A 19,681-nucleotide genomic window follows, 5' to 3' on the forward strand; every position below is an offset into this window, starting at 1 on the left:
ACAACAAAAGCAGCATGTAAGAGCCAAGTATCTCATAACCAATAGATCCAATCCAATCCAATCCAACTTTATTTGTTAAGCACTTTAAAACAGCCAATGTTGACCAAAGTGCTGTACAGAAGAATAAACAAGACATCATAAACAGACACCATAACAGCTCACAGGAGGCGCAAAAATTACATATGAAATACAACAATAAATTAAAAGACATAAAACATGAGTAAAAATAATAGCCACGGAATAAAAGCAATCAAAAAAAAAAGAAATTAAATCAAGTAAATAAATAAAGTCGACATCTTACTGGGTATCAAAGGCCACGGAGAAGAGATGAGTTTTAAGAAGTGATTTAAAAACAGACAGAGAAGAGGCCTGTTTAATGTGGAGAGGCAGGTCGTTCCATAATTTGGGTGCCGACACAGCAAAGGCACGATCCCCTCTGAGATCGGAGCATAGTTCTGCAGTCCCACCACTTCTAGTCAAGCATAGTGTTGGACAATTACATAGAAAACAGGAGGAGGTTGCTCCAAGAACCTCCCAATCTTCAATAATGGGGGACCCAATGTGACCATGATAAAGAAAAGGATGAAGTATTTTCAACAATATTCTACTGTAGTGTTAAACAGATCATCCATCCACAGGTCTAGATCCAACATCATCACAGAAGTCAGTCCCTGGCCAATTTGATTCACTCCATGTGATATCAAGAATTGTCCTGGATACCAGAAAGATTATTGGATCCAACATCCCATCTGTATTACTGAAGACCTGTGTTCCAAAGCTGGCTCCATCCAAGATGTATCAGGTCATGAACAACAATGGTATCTACCTGACAATGCGGACTGGTGCCCAGCTAATCCTGTTTATTTAAAAAAAACAAGTCAAATTCAATCAACTAATTACTGTCCATTGAGCCCACTCTTAATTTTCAGTAAAGTCATAGAAGATCTGGCAACGATTTTATCAAGAGGCACATAATCAGTGTTGCCATTTCTGATTTTGCCAGGATCATTTAACTCCAGACCTCCTCAGAGCCATGATCTAAACATTGACGAAAGAAATGAATTGGAGAAGTGAGGTAAGATTGATTATCCTTGACAATGGGGAAATGTTCAACCACATGGCATCAGGTTGCCCAGTATAACTGGTCAATGGCTGTCAAAGGAGGACAGCCCATCAGCTGGAGTTGTCCCTGGAACAATGAAAGGTTGTTGTGATTGTCAATCATTCCACTCCCAGGACAGCACTGTTTGAATTCCTCGGGACAGTGACTGAAGTTCAACTATTTCAATGACCTTCCATCATGAAGTCCAAAACGTTTGTTCACTGGTGATTGCGTAATCTTACTTCCTATTCAGAACTTCTCAGCAAAAAGAGTATCCTACTAGACTAAGTGGGACCCATTGGGTCCCATGTTCACACGGGAGGGCTGATCCACCAACGCAATATTCCACCTCTCCACCAATTCCAATATTGGTGGCCAGTGGAGGGGTGGGAGGGGGCGCACTTTCTGGAGCGCTAGTACAGGTGCACAACCTTTTATCCGAAAGCCTTGGGACCAGACACTTGTCGGATTTCGGAATTTTTCGGATTTCCGAATGGAAGATTTTTAGCGTAGATTAGGTAGGTAGCGCGGGCGGCTTGAAAAGTCTGGAGCGGCTGCCTCCTCCCCGGAGACCGGGGAATCACTGTAAATCATTGCTTAAATGTTAGTCAGTTAGTGTGGAGGGATTTTATGTGGTGGGGGGGGGTGAAGGGGGAAACTTTAATTCTTAGTCCCCTACCTGGTCTGAGAGGCGGGTCGCGGGCAATGCCTTACCGGGTCGTCGTGCAGTAAGCTCCGGAGCGCTATGGCCGCCGACTCCCAACATTGTGGAGCTGGGGGGGCTGCGGGCATCCGGCCGCGGGCGCCGCCGGTTGGAGCTCCGACCCCGGCAACTCTACCCCTGGCTGCGCGGCGCTCCAAATCCAGCACCGCTCGCGGCCGGACGCCCGCAGCCCCAGCTCCGCGATGTTGGGAGTCGGCGGGTGTCACAGCGCTGGGATACCAGTGGTGAGCGGGCAATGCCTTACCAGGTCGCCGTGCGGTAAGCTCCGGAGCGCTGTGGCCGCCGCCAACACACAACATCGCGGAGCTGGGGCTGTGGGCGTCCGGCCGCGGGCCGCGATGGATTTGGAGCGCCGCGCAGCCAGGGGTAGAGTTGCCGGGGTTGGAGCTACAACCGGCGCCGCCCGCGGCCGGACGCCCGCAGCCCCAGCTGGGAGTTGGCGGCCACAGCGCTGCGGAGCTTACTGCATGGCGACCCGGTAAGGCATTGACCGCTCCCCGCCTCTCCGACCAGGTAGGGGACTAAGAATTAATGTTTCCCCCTTCACCCCCCCTCCACATAAAAGCCCTCCAAATTAACTGACTAACATTTAAACAATGATTTACAGATGTTTAAGTGTCTCCCCGGTCTCCGGGGAGGAGGCAGCCGCTACAGTAGTACAGACCTGGGTTGACCGTGGGTCGTTTCAGGTCAAGTTTGGCGCCAAACGCGAGCTTTGGTGTGCAGATGACATCCTGGAAAAAATGGCCGGTTTTCGGAGTTTTTCGGTTTCCGGAACTCCGGATAAAAGGTTGTGCACCTGTATGGGTATTGTGGGCTGAAGGGACTGGTTTCCAGAGGGCTAGTATGGACATTTTGGGCCAAATGGATTCTTGGGGTGACAGCTCAGTCACTCAAGCCTGATGTGCTGGCAGCCCACTCACGGCTGGTGGGCAAGCAGTTGGCTCATGGCTATTCATTGAAATTCCATTACAACCAGGGTGCAAGGCCAGCAAATTCAAGTGCAGTTTCATACCACTTCAAGCAGAATGCAAGTCCACCAAACTGAAATGCAGTTTCATACCATTTCAAGCAGGGTGAAACCCACCATAAAACCACACAAAACACCACATAAACACCACACTCATAGTTCAGTAGACATTCAGTGGGTTCAGTTGATTTACAGCTCAGACAGTCGTGACCTCTCCCTCCTCCATCTTGCAAAGATTGCCACACCCACACTTCCGGGTTTTATAATCCCTCCCCCCTCCCACCAGAAGGGGCATGGCCTTCATGGCATGATTGACAGAAGAGAGATTCTCAACATTTTTAAAACAATAATAACACTTATTTTTGGGAAATGAGCGGAGGGGGACTGGGGAGAATCCAATATATAGTGCAAACGGGAAGTTGTCAAGTTTAGACTTTTAATCATGCTTTATTTCAAACCAACCACCACCAACAACCATTTGCAGTGCTTTATTTCAAAACAACCATGTTTTCATTTTCAACCACATTAAGGGCACTCAAGGTCAGTAAAACCGCACTGACAGTTTAGTGGACATGTGTTCAGTGTTATTTACAGCTCAGACTGAGAGACGCGACCCCTCGCCCCCCCCCCCCCCCCCCCCCCCCCCCCCCATCTTGCAGATCTTGTGACTGACTGAGGAACTCAACACTTCCGGGTTTCATAATCCCTCAGGAAGTGGCTTGGCCTTCAGGAGAGAGAATCTCTACACTTTTTAAACACTAATAACTTTTATTTTGCATCAATGGAAAAATCCTCTTGTCCTGCACAGCAGGGGGGTCTCTGAGTAAGATGGCCAAAAATCACAGCCGTAAGTGATTGTGCAGCAGAGCTTTTTCTAAAATCAATATACAGAACAACGGGAAGTGGTCAAGATAGGACTTTTAGTAATATATATGTTGCTTTAGATCTAGACATAGTCTGATAAACTTTAAGACCTTTCATGCCACAAAAAGACAGGCAATGACCAACTCCAGCAAGAGTATCTAATGACCAACCCTCATTACCATCATTAAGTACCCCACTATCAATAGCATGTTAATGGGCCATGGGCCAATCATATAAATGGGCATAAGAGATTGCCCTATGAAGCTCACAAAGTAACAATAAATACAAGGATAAGGGCACAGCAGCAGAATGGTGCCAGATTGTGCTGCAATCCGAAGTAGTGCAAAAAATATTCATCAACAATTATGGATTAATCAAATGAGGTTGGGAAGAGTAAGGATTTGCGGCAGCATTTCTGGAAATAGGATGTGAAGGGGCAATTGGCTTACAAATCTGAAAGAAGCTCTCAAGTTTAGATGTCTGAGCTTTCAACATCCTGTATATTCTTCCATAGGGTAAAGATGCGAAAAATGAACAGCTAGGGTGGTAAATGTCCTTGACGATCCTACCAGCCTTGCTGATGGAGTGGATAGAAAGAAGTGACAAGCCTGTGATGGACTGGGCTGTCTTTACCACTTCTTGCAGGTGTAGATGGCCAAGAGTAGTTGCCAAACCAGGTTGAGATGTATCCCGTCCGAATACTTTCTACCGCAAATCTGCAGAATGCTCGTGGGCATGTCAAATCCTTATGATACCCAAACAGTAAATATGCACTTTCTTGATCACCGTACCAGTGCGAAAAGGCCAGGTTAGGTTGCTAGTGATACGGCTGCCTAGGTATGTGTCGCTGTTGATCATCTCTACAGCAGGGCCACTGGAGAGAACATGATTGTGTTCACCTCCGCGCTTCCTCAGGCCAACAATTAATTATTTTGTCTTGCTGATGTTAAGGGCTAGGTTGTTGTACTGTCACCATGACACAAGGCCCTTGCTCTTTTTTTGTGCCATTCATCTTATCGTTGTTGCAAATCCGACTGACAATATTGGTATAATCGGCAAACAAAGATTGGAAGAATGTGGAAGGCTGAGTATCCTGTGGCAAGATTCCCAGCTGATACTCCACAGCTTTTCCATCATCCAGGAGCATAATGGTGCGTCACCAAACCTCAGGAAGCTCGACACGATCCTGGACAAAACAGTCCTTTTGACTCGCATCCCATCAACTACCGTGAACGTTCATTCTGTCCCCAGTGTCTACAGTGCACACCATCACACATTACACTGCATTTATGCATCCATGCTACAAAGGCAGCATCTTCCAAACCTGTGAATTCTTCAGAAGTTTATGTTCATAAGTGATAGGAGCAGCATTAGGTCATTCGGCCCATCAAGTCCACTGTACCATTTAATCATGTCTGATCTATCTCTCCCTCCTAACCCCAACACAAGCTTGAAGAACAGCAATTCATCTTCCGTCTGGGAAAACTTGCAGCTTTCACTGTTGAATTCTACAAGTTCAGGTACGAGAGCCCATGTATTGAAGTGCATGTGGCTTTGGAAGACAGGGCAAAACCTGAGCTTCCCGTTGCCTATCAATTTTTCCATCCTACTCACAACTATCGGTCTGTGCCTTTTGCATTGTGCCTTAGACAACTTCAACTCGGAGTGAAATTGGTTTCGGGTGGGATTGGTCCTTGATTGGGCAAATTACATGTGTCATTTTGACTCCTGGACGTTGAATGTAAAATAAGGCCTCAGAGGGACCCTGGCAGGAGACGCTGGTTCAATGTCACCTTCTGGTTTAATGGGGAGGACTCTTCTGGTTCACAGGACATGTAAAATATCATGAACTTGGGCTTCATTTGAACGTCTTTTTTGGTATTTAGAATTGAGTTCTAAGTATTTTGCAAAAGTGCAAAAGAAATATAATTTGGAGGAATGGATAAGGAAACTGGAAATCCTGAAATAAAAATAGATAATACAAATACAATTGACATTTAAAGTTGAGGAGCTGTCATTGGAATAGTAGTCTAGACTATTGGAAGATACTTACAATGTTGTGCTGTGAAAAGGGTATGTGGAACGGTTGGACTAAATCCTTTACGAATACTGAGATCTAAAGCTATGAAGGGAGTTTAGCTGGATTAGTTTTGATTGAGAGGTGATTAAGGATTGCGAAAGATGAAGGAATTTGGGGAATGTGAACTTGTACAGAATCATTTTTTAACTGTGATTAGTACATATTGGGAGATGTTGTGGAAATATGGAATCTTTGTGCAAATAACATTTGTAAAATAATCAAACTTATAATCAACAAAGATAACAGAACAGGAACTGTGAACAGAATTAATTTAAGTTTCTGTTCATGGATAGGACACTTTTTTTTGCATTTAGCTATACAATCTTTCTAGAAGGTTAATGTTGTTCCAAGCTAATTTGGGTCCCTCATTGCTATTAAACTTGGGTTGACTGAATTAATTGTGAAGGGTCTAACTGAAACAAAGTAGATTGACCCTTTTCTCCTTGTTCGCTATCACTCAGGTCGGGTCTCTCTTGTCACTGTAAATGTAGGGTGAATGCGAAGTCAAACTACTAGCCTCTCGGCAGAGATGTTATGTTAATGAACCTAGAGACATTTGTGAAGGGAATTCTGTGATGCTGGATCAATAACTTATTGTGCATGAAACTCTTAAGTCATCATGGTATTCTTAAGATTTTGAATCCATGTAATTGATGTACATTAGGAACTGTAGGGATTGCAGCACTGAATGCCAAAAGGTCTCTTCAGAATAGATCCAACCTAATATTATTAATTTAATCTTGATATTTCAATTCCTTCCAATGATTTCTTGGTTCTCTTTTGTTTAACTGAATGCATGCACGTGGCTATACATGATTTTTTTTTTCTAATCCCGCTGCCATCTATTTATTGGAGTACAGGTCTAAGTTGAGTCATTACAACTTTTTATTAAGCTCTTATTGAAAGGGAGTATTATTTGTGATGTTTGAGGCTTGAAACAAAAGAAAATGTGGCATTCTTAATGTTTAAGGGAAATGAATGTTAGGGCAAATAATTTGTTAAATTCAGCTAAGTCTGGATTTTTATAAAATGTAACATTTTTTGGAAATATTTTACACAAAACAAATCACATGTTTTAATTAAATTGATTATTATTTGTGAACATTAAATTTATGATATAGTGCGAAACCGCAGATATTTTCTAAGCCAGTTCCTTTAAGTGTGACAAAACGAGTCAAGCCATTGCTTTCAAAAACATTTATTTGGGAGTTCAGCTCTCACATTTTGATCGGTTCCGTCAGGCACGGAAATCGCTTTCAAAACGTGGGGGGGGGGGGGGGACACAATTTCTTGGCGGCTGAGTGTGCGCGCATGCGCGCACACACGAGATGTTTCGGCCAAGGGCCCAATGGCCGGTAACATCGGCAATTGACCTGGTTGGTGACCGACTCCGAATTTTGGCAACAGCAGCTTCGTCCGCCCCTTGACAAGGGGACACGAGAAATGTGTCCCCTTGTCCCATTAAACCACGATTCTCCATGTACTTTGAAATGTAACATTTTGGAACGATTCTCTGAATTATCTTAGTTGGACTGTCCCTTCTAATGTCAATTGTCCATAGTCAGCTGGCAAATATCGAGCATGTGAGTATGTGCAGAACTCGCAATAATAGGCATTGCAGTAGTTAACATAGATAGGGAAATTGTAGGTACAGATATAATGAAAATGTTGCAGCAGTTTCACAGGCACATGGACACAACATTGCAAAACACATAAATTATAAATAGATTACACAAATTCTATAAGACAGTGAAAAGGAAAATACTATGCAAAACAACAAGGTATTACCACAAAACACAATAGGAATTAAGTTCACGGTAGTGCAAGAGATATTCCGCAATTTTCTTTTGCTGAGGAAGAGTTTGTGCAAATTGCTGAATCCAATAGTTGCAGGGAAGTAGCTGTTCCTGAACTCGAATGGGACCTTGGAATACTGTATCTTCTGGGCAACGGTAGCAGTGAGATGAGAGCATGGCCTGAATGATCGGGATCCTTCATGGAAGATGCCGGGTTCTTGCGGATGGTGGGGATGGCCTTTAATGAATTGGGCTGAGCTCTCTGCACCCTCGTGTTCAGTGGTTTGGAATTTGGACAAGAGATTTGGCTATTTTCTTGAGGTAATTTAAAATTTGAACATCGGTATTATTTTATTGTTTCTAGGTTGAGGATAAAGCCATCTTGATCACTGGATGTGAAAAAGGATTTGGCTTTGCTTTGGCAAAGCATCTACATGCCAAGGGGTTTTCTGTTTATGCGAGCTGCCTTTTGAAGGTGAGTCCATTACATCTTCTATCGATGTTGATTTAAAGATGTTCTGTGCATTTCTTGATCATCTCTGCTTTATTTAGAATTGTGTGATGATGGAAAATTGAAACCCCCTGTAGTTTGACTAATCTGAAAAATGTAGCTTTTGGATAAAAATTGTCAGTGAATTATGAATAAAATGTTATGCTGGATTCTCATTCTATTAAAATGCCTTTCAAATATTAATAGCCATCCAGCTGACAGTGAGGGTTTTGCAATTAACCAGTTGGACTAGTACCAAGTTCCCAGAGGAAAAAAAGGCTATACTCCAATACATTTTCATACCAAATTTCTTCAATATCCAATTGAACCTCTATGGTGCAAGATTAATATTGAAGTTAGCCACGAAACTAATGTTTCAGAAGGCATCTTATAAACAGAGGACAAAAAAATATTTGCTACAATAGGATTTAGCATACGACCTAGTTATGCCAAGCAATAGTATGCCCATAAAATAAGATGCAATAATCTTGGCCTGTACTCACTATGTTATTCACACTTCCTCTACAATTTCACATTTAAACATGCACCAAAATCAGAAGTTACCATGTCTGAAACCTTGCAAATGAACTTTTATGCACTCTGCAAAACATTCAAGAGAGAGGACTTTAGCTGTGGATCTTGTGCCTCTATTTCTAATGCCAACTGGAATAAACAGAAAATTGTTCCGTTTCTGTACACAGCTCTTGTGAACTTTGTTAAACTTTGGCATCTGTTACCTAAACTCAGGCATGACCAGCAGGTTCTGTAGCTATCTGACTATAGTATACCATAGCGTAGAATTCATAGGCAAAACCATTACGGTGCTGAATTCATCTACACAGGATTAAAGCCTCTGTACAATTAAACACATAAATGCACATTTTTTTGCATTTCCACCAACAAAATATTTTATTGTACTCATTTTGTATCATCATTCAATTTGAAGTGGTAATAAATAATAGAGCACTCGAGCATGGAATTGAAAGACCCAAGGACTGGGCTATTTATTAAAGTAATACATCACGTTTGCATTTTTATTTATTTTTTGATTGTTGAATCTGAGCTTTTATCCATTAATTTGAACAAGTTGATATTGTTAAAGGGTGGAAACCCCTAATTAAAAGGGAATGGAACTTCACTTATTTTGCCTGCTATCTTCCTATGGTTACATGATGCATTGCTAATCAAATAGGTGTTTATCATAATAATCAATCACTTTTGTTTGTATGAAATTCAGAATTTCCACAACATGAATTCCAGTACTGAACAGATTTGAGAATTATAGATCCGATATCCACCTTTGCCTCTCATTTGTCAAATCATAATGGTCATAGTTATTTGAATAAGGTTGATAGTTATGTTTTTTCATTTTTTGTTATGCAAACAAAGAAATGAAAAGGTAAACTAAGTGCAAAGCTATGTGATGGCCAGAATGTACAGCATGCCAGCATTGAGAATTATGTTTCTGGAGTTTTTAAATTATTGGTTTATTCATTTCAAAACCAGGGCAGCTCTTTGTTATTTGTATTTTAATTGACGATGCATTTTAAATGCACAGGAGGAGTAAGGAAGTATATTGCCAGTGAGGGAAAAGTGGTGAATTTATTTATTTCTATTGACTAGAAGACACAGTGAATTGATTATTTGTGTACTGAAGTATGAGATGGGAAAAATAGTGAAGCAAAATCAATTTAGTGTTCAGTGGAACATAAAATAAAGGAGCAGTAGACTTTCAGGTTTGAAACATTTTTAAAGGTAAAATTTTAAGATGTTTCTTTGCCAAGCAATTATTGCAATGAATGCCTAAGTAATTTAGAAGCTGCTAGTGGATAAAGTGAAAATGTAACATTGGTACCGTGGGAGAAATGGTTATTACATGTGTGACCATACCATAACCCCCCATGGAAATGTATCAAAAAAGTAAGATGTAAATCCTCCATGTTGGATGTTTTCATGGCGTTATCTTCTTCGGGTATCTTTGTTGAATAATCCTGTGAGAACTCTTTAGCCAAGTCTAACCTTCACCCAGGTGTCACGTCCATACATTGTAGCGGGTTCAATGATGCTCTTAGTATGGGGCGGTATTAACACGATTCCAGCTAAACCGTGTTTTCCATTTAGCAATTCTGAGAAGACGTTACATTTGACTCCTGCTCTGGTAAAGGTTGGGTAATATAGGATGGGTCCTTGTTGGAATGTTTGTCTTAATTCTGACAGTTCTTGAAAAAGTAGTGTAATTATATTTTTCTTTGGAAGGATAAAAACGAAGGTCCTCAAATACTTGAGAAGATGAAATGTGAGCGTCTAAAAGTTCTTCAAATGAACGTTTGCTCAGATGAGGAAGTGCACCAGGCGGTGGAATTTGTAAGGAGACATTTGAGGGATCCGGAGAAGGGTACGCTGTGGGTTCGGTTTTACATTGAACCATGTTATATCAGCAGGATAATTTATGAGAATGTGTTTAAAGTTACTCTGTTCTGAAACATAAAATAATTCCTAATTTAAAAAAAACATAAAATAAATCTGAAATAAAGACAGAAAATGCTGGAAGTATTGAATTGGTCAGATGGCGACCATGGAAAGAGAAGCAAAATTAAAAATGTGGGTGAATAGGTTTCTATCAAAACCGTGATGAACTGTATATCAAACAGGAAATGTAATCCACTTCTTCACAGATGCTGTTTTACCTGCTGAAAATTTCCAGCATTTTTTGTTTTTGCATAAATTTAATTGTAGAGGTAAATGAGTGGGATGCTGATTTTGTTTAATTTAGAGCATGAAAACAGGCCCTTCGGTCCATTGAGTTCACGCCGACCAGTGATCACCCCATTAGTGTCATTATGATGTGGACTTGCACAACTTATTTAGGTTTACCTGAATTGAATTGAATTTCCTTTATTGTCATTCAGACCAATCAGTCTGAACAAAATTTCGTGCCTGCAATCGTACATACAATAATACAATAATAGACAACAGAACAGACAGTAAACACAAATTAACATCCACCACAGTGAGTCCACCAAGCACCTCCTCACTGTGATGGAGGCAAAATCATCTTAGGGCTGCAGTCTCTTCCCTCCTCTTCTCCCTCTGCGCTGAGGCGATACCCCACCGGGCGATGGTAAATCAGTCCCGCGGCTCACCGAGCTCCACGAACGGGCCGGTTCAAACACCACGGCCCGGGGTGGTCGAAGCTGCCGCCCTCCAGTCCAGCGGACGCAGCTGTTGACGACGTCGTCCACTGGCCCGCGGCCGAACCCCGGACTCAGGCCGCCGCCGCCAGAACGGCGTCTCAGCCACCGGAGCACCGTTCCAGCCCCGAGCCAGGCCGCCCCCACGGGAGCGCCGTTGCCCTCGAGCTGGGCCGCCCCGACGGGAGCGCCGTTTCCCTCGAGCTGGGCCGCCCCCCACGGGAGCGTCTCAGCCCCTCGCCAGGCCGCCCTCACGGGAGCGGCATTGCCCTCGAGCTGGGCCGCCCCGACGGGAGCGCCATTGCCCTCGAGCTGGGCCGCCCCGATGGGAATGCCATTACCCTCGAGCTGGGCCGCCCCGACGGGAGCGCCGTTGCCCTCGAGCTGGCCGCCCCGACGGGAGCGCCGTTTCCATCGGGCTGGGCCACCCTCACGGGAGCACTGTTCCAGGCTCGAGCCGGACCGCCCAAACCTAGCTACACAAAACAAAAAAAACAACACAATAAAGCAAAAACAAACGGACTGCAGGCGAGCCGCAGCCGTTCAACAGCGCCGCCATTTCCGGAGATTATATAGTTATAGTTTATATAGTGACAAATACATTAAAAAATAATTACCGGCAGGCTACGTTCCCAGAAAACTGGCTATATCGTGACTTTCCGTAATGCATATCTGTATATATGTTAAGAAACGGGTGTTACAAAAAACTGTGTTGAATTATTGACTTCCATCCCCACATTCATTCAGAGCAAATTTTGATCGATATCTCAAATTTTTGGGTGATAATTTGTGAATTCTTTAAAGGCGGATTTCCATAACCCAAATAGTTGTTACACAGTGGTTGCCTGTATATGATTTCTTCACTAGAATTTGATCCAAGTTCTAAATGCAATAGGCATGTAACAAAGTGATCTGATCTGTACGTTTAGGTACAGTAGGTTAGAATTCAGTTTTGAAACTAAAAATGATGTAAAAAGACACCATTGATCCAATTTTTTTCTATTTCATTTGTAAGCACGTGTCAAACTTTGTGCACTAATGTCCACTAAGACATGCTTTTGTTAACTACAAACAGTTACGTTTGTTGTTATTCCAGATGGAAGCCAGTCTCCAGCCTACTTGATTCACATTATTTGACATCAAGAAATGCTTGAGAACACTGGATGATAAGAATATTTTAAGAAACAGTTTAATTTAAAGATAGAGCGTGGAAGCAGGCCCGTCTACCGCATCCGCGCCAACCAACGGTCACCAATCACACTGGTTCTATCCTACACACTCGGGACCATTTACTGAAGCCAATTAAATCTGCGTGTCTTTGTAATGTGGGAAGAAACCGGAACACTCAGAGAAAACCCACGTGGTCACTGGAAGAACATACAAACTGCATAGACAGCACCCGTAGTCAGGATCAAACCCACGTCTCAGTCGCTGTATGGCAGCAACTACCAATGCGCCACTTGGCACATTCAGTATTTTCTCATTTTTCTTACTGCTTTGTTAGCTGACCTTTCTATAGAACGTGTAGTACAGATAACTAATCCTTGGTAGACACAAAATGCTGGAGTAACTCAGCATCTCTGGAGAGAAGGAATGGGTGACGTTTTGGGCTGAGACCCTTCTACAGACTGAAATTCAAGGGAAAGGGAAACGACAGATGTAGACGATAATATAGAGAGATATAGAACAAATGAATGAAAGATATGCAAAAAAGTAACAATGATAAAGGAAACACACCATTGTTAGGTGACTGCTGGGACAGAACAAAAAGCTGGTGTGACTTGGTTGGGGGTGGGATGGAGAGAGAGGGAATGCAGGCGTTACTGGAAGTTGGAGAAACCCATATTCATACCCCTGGATTGTAAGCTGCCCAAGTGAAATATGGTGACGGAAAGTCAAAACCCTGCAAGCTGAATCTGCCATCTATCACAAATGACAGCACACAAAGTATTGTGTAAATATACACTTTATCAACAGATCTTAAAACAAGGGGGGAATTCTAAAGACATTACTTTTATGTATTCGGGATGCTTAGCACACTTGAATAAAGCTTCGGACACGGGAGTAATCTTACAAGCTTCGTCACTACAGGACGCCACCTTGAGTCTCCCGCACATGCGTACTTGCACAACATATGACAAGACATTCATTACATATGCTAATTACATATGCTAATTATCACATACCTAACACTCCTCCCCCTTTAACTTGGAGGCAGGTAACACTATTACCTACATAACACTCCTCCCCCTTTAACTTGGAGGCCGGTAACACCATTTATATTACATACATAATACTCCTCCCCCATTAACTTGGAGGCAGGTAATACCTTTTCTATTACATACACCGCACTCCTCCCCTTTTAAGTCCATTTCACCTGTACGGTATATGCTCTTTTCCTACCCATCATTGAATAATACACTGTTACACAAGGGTATTATACTTAAACCAAATACATTACCCCTTGCTTTATGAGTTCTCATTTTCTGGTTCATGTATTTGTTTTGTTTTCCTCTTTGTAGGTGGGATCTGACCCATGGCTGCAAGTTTCCATTTTCTAGCAGCTTCCTCTGCTGTTCAGTTTCCCTTCTCTGATTATTTATCTGCTCTTGGTGTTCCATGCTGGATTATACTGAAGGGTCCTAATTGCAATCGGTCCTGCCTACTTTTGTCTTGACCGACCAGCCTCCCTTCTTTAGACTTTTCTCTTAGCAGCTTCTACTCATTGTCACACATTTATTCAACCTTTCCTTGCATCGTTCAAGCCTTTTCTGTTGTTCATCTACTCGTCTTCTTAAGTCACCTTTCTGGTTCTTTATCAAGAAGTAGGATCTATATTGTCTTTGCAATACAACACTGGCTTTCCTATATTGTTTAAGCCTTTTGTATCGTTTAAGCCTTTTCTGTTGTTTATCTATTTGTCCACTTAACTCTTTCCGATACCAACTCATATGGAGTACTGACTGCACTTTTACAGTAGCTCAACTTTTGCTTAACACCCTGCCTAACCATCATACTCTTGTAGGCAGTCTGAATGGTAATAGTTGCATCCCTCATTGACTGATACTGCACAAACTGGGAATGCCCTATTTTGCATGCTTTGTACCATCTCTGGATCGAAATGACAGCTTAGTAGCGTGCCCTTAATCGGTAACCACGGTATGCTGCTTGCAGAGTGACTACAGCCGCCTTTTGCATTTAGAAATGCTTTCTTGTAATGCACATTCTTATGAATGACTTAATACGGCGTGCTGCCTTGATTTTCTCTACCAATACTCTAGCTTCGATCCCGCGGTATAAGGCCTGAATACCAATCACTGCTTTTCTCCAACTATCATATTGTCCCACTTGGACATCTTTTATCTGGCGTGCTCGGTATCGTTGCTGTACCGCCGTGGCAGACCAGCGTAGTTTCTTAAAATACTGACGCTGTTTATGCATCTGATAATACGTCTGTATGACCTTGGCAGATTTATGCATGCACCACAGTTGCTTTCGAACAAGCATTCCTCGGTAGGCTGCCCAAAGCAGTACACTGCTGCGTACCTTCATGTAAGTTTTGCGATTACTTACCATTTGAAGGTGTGCCCTATAATGGGTTTGCACTATTACAGCTGCTAATCTCATTGCCTTGTATTGACGGTACATTCTATGCATTCTAAATGCTGCTTGTATTACCGTTGCTGCCTTCTATTTGTTCCGGATCTCTCTCCGTACCTTCATACCCCTAAATGCAGCTTGAATAACTAGAGTTGCCCTTTGAATGGCAATTTTCATTTGCCTTTGACTCCTTTTCCTTTGCCTTTACCTTTGGCCTTTTCCTTCTGCACTTGACTTTTGTCATTCTGCACTTGACTTTGGTCATTTTGCACTCGACTTTGGTCCCTTTGCACTCGACTTTGGTCCCTTTGCACTCGACGTGTCCTTTTGCACTTGACCTTTGTCCTTTTGCACTTGACCTTTGTCCTTTTGCACTTGACCTTTGTCCTTTTGCACTTGACCTTTGTCCTTTTGCACTTGACCTTTGTCCACTGAGGGACTCCCTGCCCTCTTTAGTTCAGGCTCCTTACCTCTGGATGCCCTTGGAGGTTTTGGCGAGAAATGAGCCATTAATACCTCCTTACACTCCTCGTACGTTTTCTCTTTGGGCTTTGCTGGCAGCAGTAACGTACGTAAGGTATGATAACCCTCTCTTCCTAAGGCTAGTATGAACCATGCTCTCTTCTTCTCCTCTGCAGCGATATAATTAGAAATGTACGAAGCCTCCAAGACTTCAGTCCATTTCTCAAAATTGCACCCAGAATCTAACGGGCCACTATCCTACAATTGAAGTAGCCATGTTACACTGTTGCTATTCAGGTACACTACGTTCTGTTCTCTCACATAGTGTTCTCTGAACTGGACTTATTTCTTTTACATTCTAAGAGATTATCCAGCTCACTGACTATTACTTAATCTTATAATAATAGTATAAATCTCACATAAAATCTCATATAAAATATAGTATAATCTTATAGTTCCCTTGGTGAGGCCCTTTTCTATTCCTATTCCTTCTATGCACACAGATTTACTTCAATTATTGATAACAGTGACCCATACATTAAATCCAAACAGTCCCACTTTTACTGTGAAGGAATAGTGAACAATGCATTACATACACGCTTTTACTTTGAAAGATTTCACTGGTCCAGCTTGTTGGCCTATGGACTCCGGTGCCTTCTCGACCTCTCGAGCTGTCCCCACCGGTACTTTTGCTGCTGGCCTCACCAGACCTCCACTTTTGCTGCTTTTGCTGGCTTCCCCGGGCTTCACCGTTACTTTTGCTGCCGCTGGCTCGCTGCCAAGTCGACTCTCGCTGCTCTGCTGACTTGCTACTGGACCTACTGCTCGGCTCGTCACTGGCTCCGTGGACACCCTACCGAAGGCGAGTCGCTGCTAGTTACCGCTGCTAGTCCCCGCTGTTCCAAGCGTCAGGACTGTGCCCCGCCGTCAGGGGCTGGCTAAGCGCTGTGTTCCGCATCTCTTGCGCGGACCCGCTTCTCCCTCGGTCGGCTTTCTCTCGCGACCGGGCTGACTCTGCTCCCGATCGGGCTGAAGCAATTGAGGGCTGTCCTGCTTCTCTCGTGCGGACCCACTCTTTGCTCGGGGCCGGACTTCCTCTCACGTCCGGGCTTTCCCCCCCTCTCGGCCGTCCCCTGCGACCGGGCTTTCCCCCTTGGCCAGTCCGCTTCTCTTACGCGGCCGGACCCTTTTTTCTGCTCACGGTCGGGCTGACTCTAATCCCGACCCGGCCTTCTTTACTTTCTTCCCCCACCGCTGCTGTTCCCGGTTGGGCTGAAGACTCAGCCTCTGTCGGTGCTTCTCTGGACCTGTCCGTGGCCAACACGGTACAAGGCCCTCACTTGACATCTGGGGCTGGCCGTGGGCTACACGGTCCTCTTCCGTCGGTGAATCTCTGGACCTGTCTGTGGCCTTCACGGTACTAGGCCCTCACTTGACATCTGGGGCTGGCCGTGGGCTACACGGTCCTCTTCCGTCGGTGCTTCTCTGGACCTGTCCGTGGCCTTCACGGTACTAGGCCCCCACCCGACGTCTGTTTTGGGTCGAGACCCTTCTTCAGACTTTCCCTCAGTGACTGCCTACCTGGCTCTTCTATTCCCATTAACCATTCCCCGTTCTCGTGTAACCACAGGCAGTTCAACACCTATCCTTTTATTGCTTTCCTTGCCATTATCCAGGGACCTACAAAAGCCTTCCAGGTGAAGCAGTAATTCACTTAGTTTTTGTGTCCTGCATTTGGGGTTCTACAGTGTGGTCCCCATTACTTTTGTGTAACTAAGTGCGAGTTGGGTGACTGGTTTGTGGAGCACGTGTATTCAGTCTGCAGGGACAAGCTTGAGCTTCCTGCTGCCTGTCACTTTCATTCTACAAGTTTAGACTTGGCGACCATTTAGCTGAACACTTGCGCTCGCTCTGCCAAGATCTACTGGATTTCCCGGTTGTTAACTATTTTAGCTCCCCTTGCCATTCCCAGGCTGACCTTGCTGTTCTGGACTTCATATACTGCCAGAATGAGGCCACGCGTAAACTGGAGGGACAGCATCTCATATTCCACGTGGGCTTACAACCCAAGTATATCAACGTTGAATTCTCCAATCTTTAGATAACCTCTAACTGAACTCCTTAATCTTCCCTCCCCTGTCCCCCCCCCTGGACTCCCATTTATTTTCCCCCCCCCCCCCTGCGCTCCACTCTCTTCACAATCCGCAACTCTTCAAATGTGTGTCACACACCTTCTGTTTTTATCTCTGGTCTTTGTTCTAGCCGTATGCCTGTCAACCACCCCCCTCGCCTGTGTCGACTTATTACCTGCCATGCTTTGTTTTGCTCTGCCCTCTTCCACCTTTCTTCTCGCCCCACATACAGGGCAAGACACATTTCACTACACCAATTGGTGTACGTGACAAATAAATGTCCTTTGTCCTTTGTAATCTGAAGAAGGGTCTCAACTTGAAACATCACCAATCCATATTCTCCAGAGATATTGCCAGACCTACTGAGTTATTCCGGCACTTTGTGTTTTTCTTAGGTATTAACCATATCTGCAGTTCTTTGTAGCTAGTCCTTACCTCTCCTTCTGTTCTATCTGATTGTGCTCTTCAGCTCTGTTATAACAGGGCCGAACATGAGCTCAAGAGACAGTACGTCTATCTCTGTCTGGGCATGTTTCAGCCTTGGAAATTGATATCATATTTCTTATCATCTCTTCCTGTTCGTGCAATCTGATCTAATGGGCATTTTTTCCCTCTTGTTTCCTCTTGCTCTCTTTCCACCACTCTCCTCCTCCCCACTAAGTTAATCCCCACTGCAACCCTGGCTTCACTCTTTTTCCATCCCTCCCCTTTTGTCTCTGCAACTTAACACCAACTGTTTTTTCTCTTCCCCACTTCTGGCAATGATATTTTATCTGACCAATTAATTCTATTTCTCACTCTGAAGATGCTTGTTCACCATCCAGCATTTTCTTTTATATTTTGGATTTTGAGAATCAGTAGTTTTTGAATTTTTCACAACTTTCTATAGCTAACTGGAAAGTTAAGTCATCTATAGTTTTCACTTACCCATTTTTAGCAGACAAAGCACCACATAATTGTGCCAGCTGTGTTTCAATTGAAAGTACTTTCTCCTCTTAGTAAGAAGATTATAAGGTCAAGTTTATCTCCGGAAACGTGAATATGAAAGCTTGGACTGATATACCGGTTAAATACCGAGGAGTTGCTGATGTCTTGAAGTTGTCTTTCGGATAAGATTTAAAACCATTTTCTTTCTCAGGTGAAAAGTTTCAAAGTCAATATTTGTCTCTTAATCAATAATTCTAAATCACATTATTGGGACATTATTATGTTGCTGTTTATGGAAATTTATTGTTAGCAAATTTCTCATTCTGATGGTAACTGTACTTCAATGTAATGAATTGGCTGTTGTGCATAGAAAGGCAGAAGGTGTTAAGTAAAAGCAAGTTTGCCTTTTTCATTTACTGTTGAAGAAAAAAATCCACTTCCAGAGCTACATGTTTAGTTACATGTCAGATCTGTGGAGGCAAAGATTTACTGATATACAGGAAGGCAGCATCTTGCGGGTCATTTTGAAATACTATGGACAGGCATTTTGCCTGAGAGTTTGGAGTCAGTGGTGGACATGCAGAGGGTGCAGGAAGGAACTGCAGATGCAGGTTTACACCGAAGATAGACACAAAATGCCTGAGTACTCAGCGGGACAGGCAGCATCTGGATAGAAGGATCGGGTGATGTTTCGGGTCGGGGCCCTCCTTAAGATTCTTCAGACTGTAGAAGGGTCTCGACCCGAAACGTCGCCCATTCGTTCTACCCTGAGATGCTCAAGCATTTGTGTCTATCTTCGACATGCAGAAGGTGTTTGGATATCTTGAGTACAGATGCCAATGCATTCTGTCCTTGCTACATTAATTCAAGAATACATCTGGGTACTTGTTTTGGAAGCATGGCACAATCATGGTATCATGAAATTAGATGGACCTTATGAATTAGTTATTCAATTTATTTCTGTCTTAATGTGAAATGAAGACACAGACTCTCATTTCCCAGTGGAGATTATTTTAAAGATTTAAACAATAGACGATAGGTGCAGGAGTAGGCCATTCGCCCCTTTGAGGCAGCACCGCCATTCAATGTGATCATGGCTGATCATCTACAATCAGTACCCCGTTCCTGCCTTCTCCCCATCTGCCCTATCTGACTCTCTCTTGAAAGCCTCCAGAGAATTGGCCTCCACTGCTTTCTGAGGCAGAGAATTCCACAGATTCACAACTCTCTGTGTGAAAAAGTTTTTCTTCATCTCTGTTCTAAATAGCTTACCCCTTATTCTTAAACTGTGGCCCCTGGTTCTGGATTCCCCCAACATCGGGACCATGCTTCCTGCCTCTAGC

At 43.5% G+C, this 19,681-nt stretch overlaps 1 protein-coding gene across 1 annotated transcript in view; it reads left to right on the forward strand.

Moving 5' to 3' along the window:
- The window catches only part of LOC129703267 (D-beta-hydroxybutyrate dehydrogenase, mitochondrial-like), a 53,375-nt gene that overhangs the window by 24,879 nt on the left and 8,815 nt on the right, over positions 1-19,681 (forward strand). Inside the window, exons 2-3 of the mRNA XM_055645602.1 lie at positions 7,901-8,011; positions 10,283-10,421. Coding sequence (XP_055501577.1) covers positions 7,901-8,011; positions 10,283-10,421 — 250 coding nt within the window. The remainder of the gene's footprint in view (positions 1-7,900; positions 8,012-10,282; positions 10,422-19,681) is intronic.

Source organism: Leucoraja erinacea, chromosome 14 (assembly GCF_028641065.1).
Source record: "Leucoraja erinacea ecotype New England chromosome 14, Leri_hhj_1, whole genome shotgun sequence".
Classification (NCBI taxonomy): domain Eukaryota; kingdom Metazoa; phylum Chordata; class Chondrichthyes; order Rajiformes; family Rajidae; genus Leucoraja; species Leucoraja erinaceus.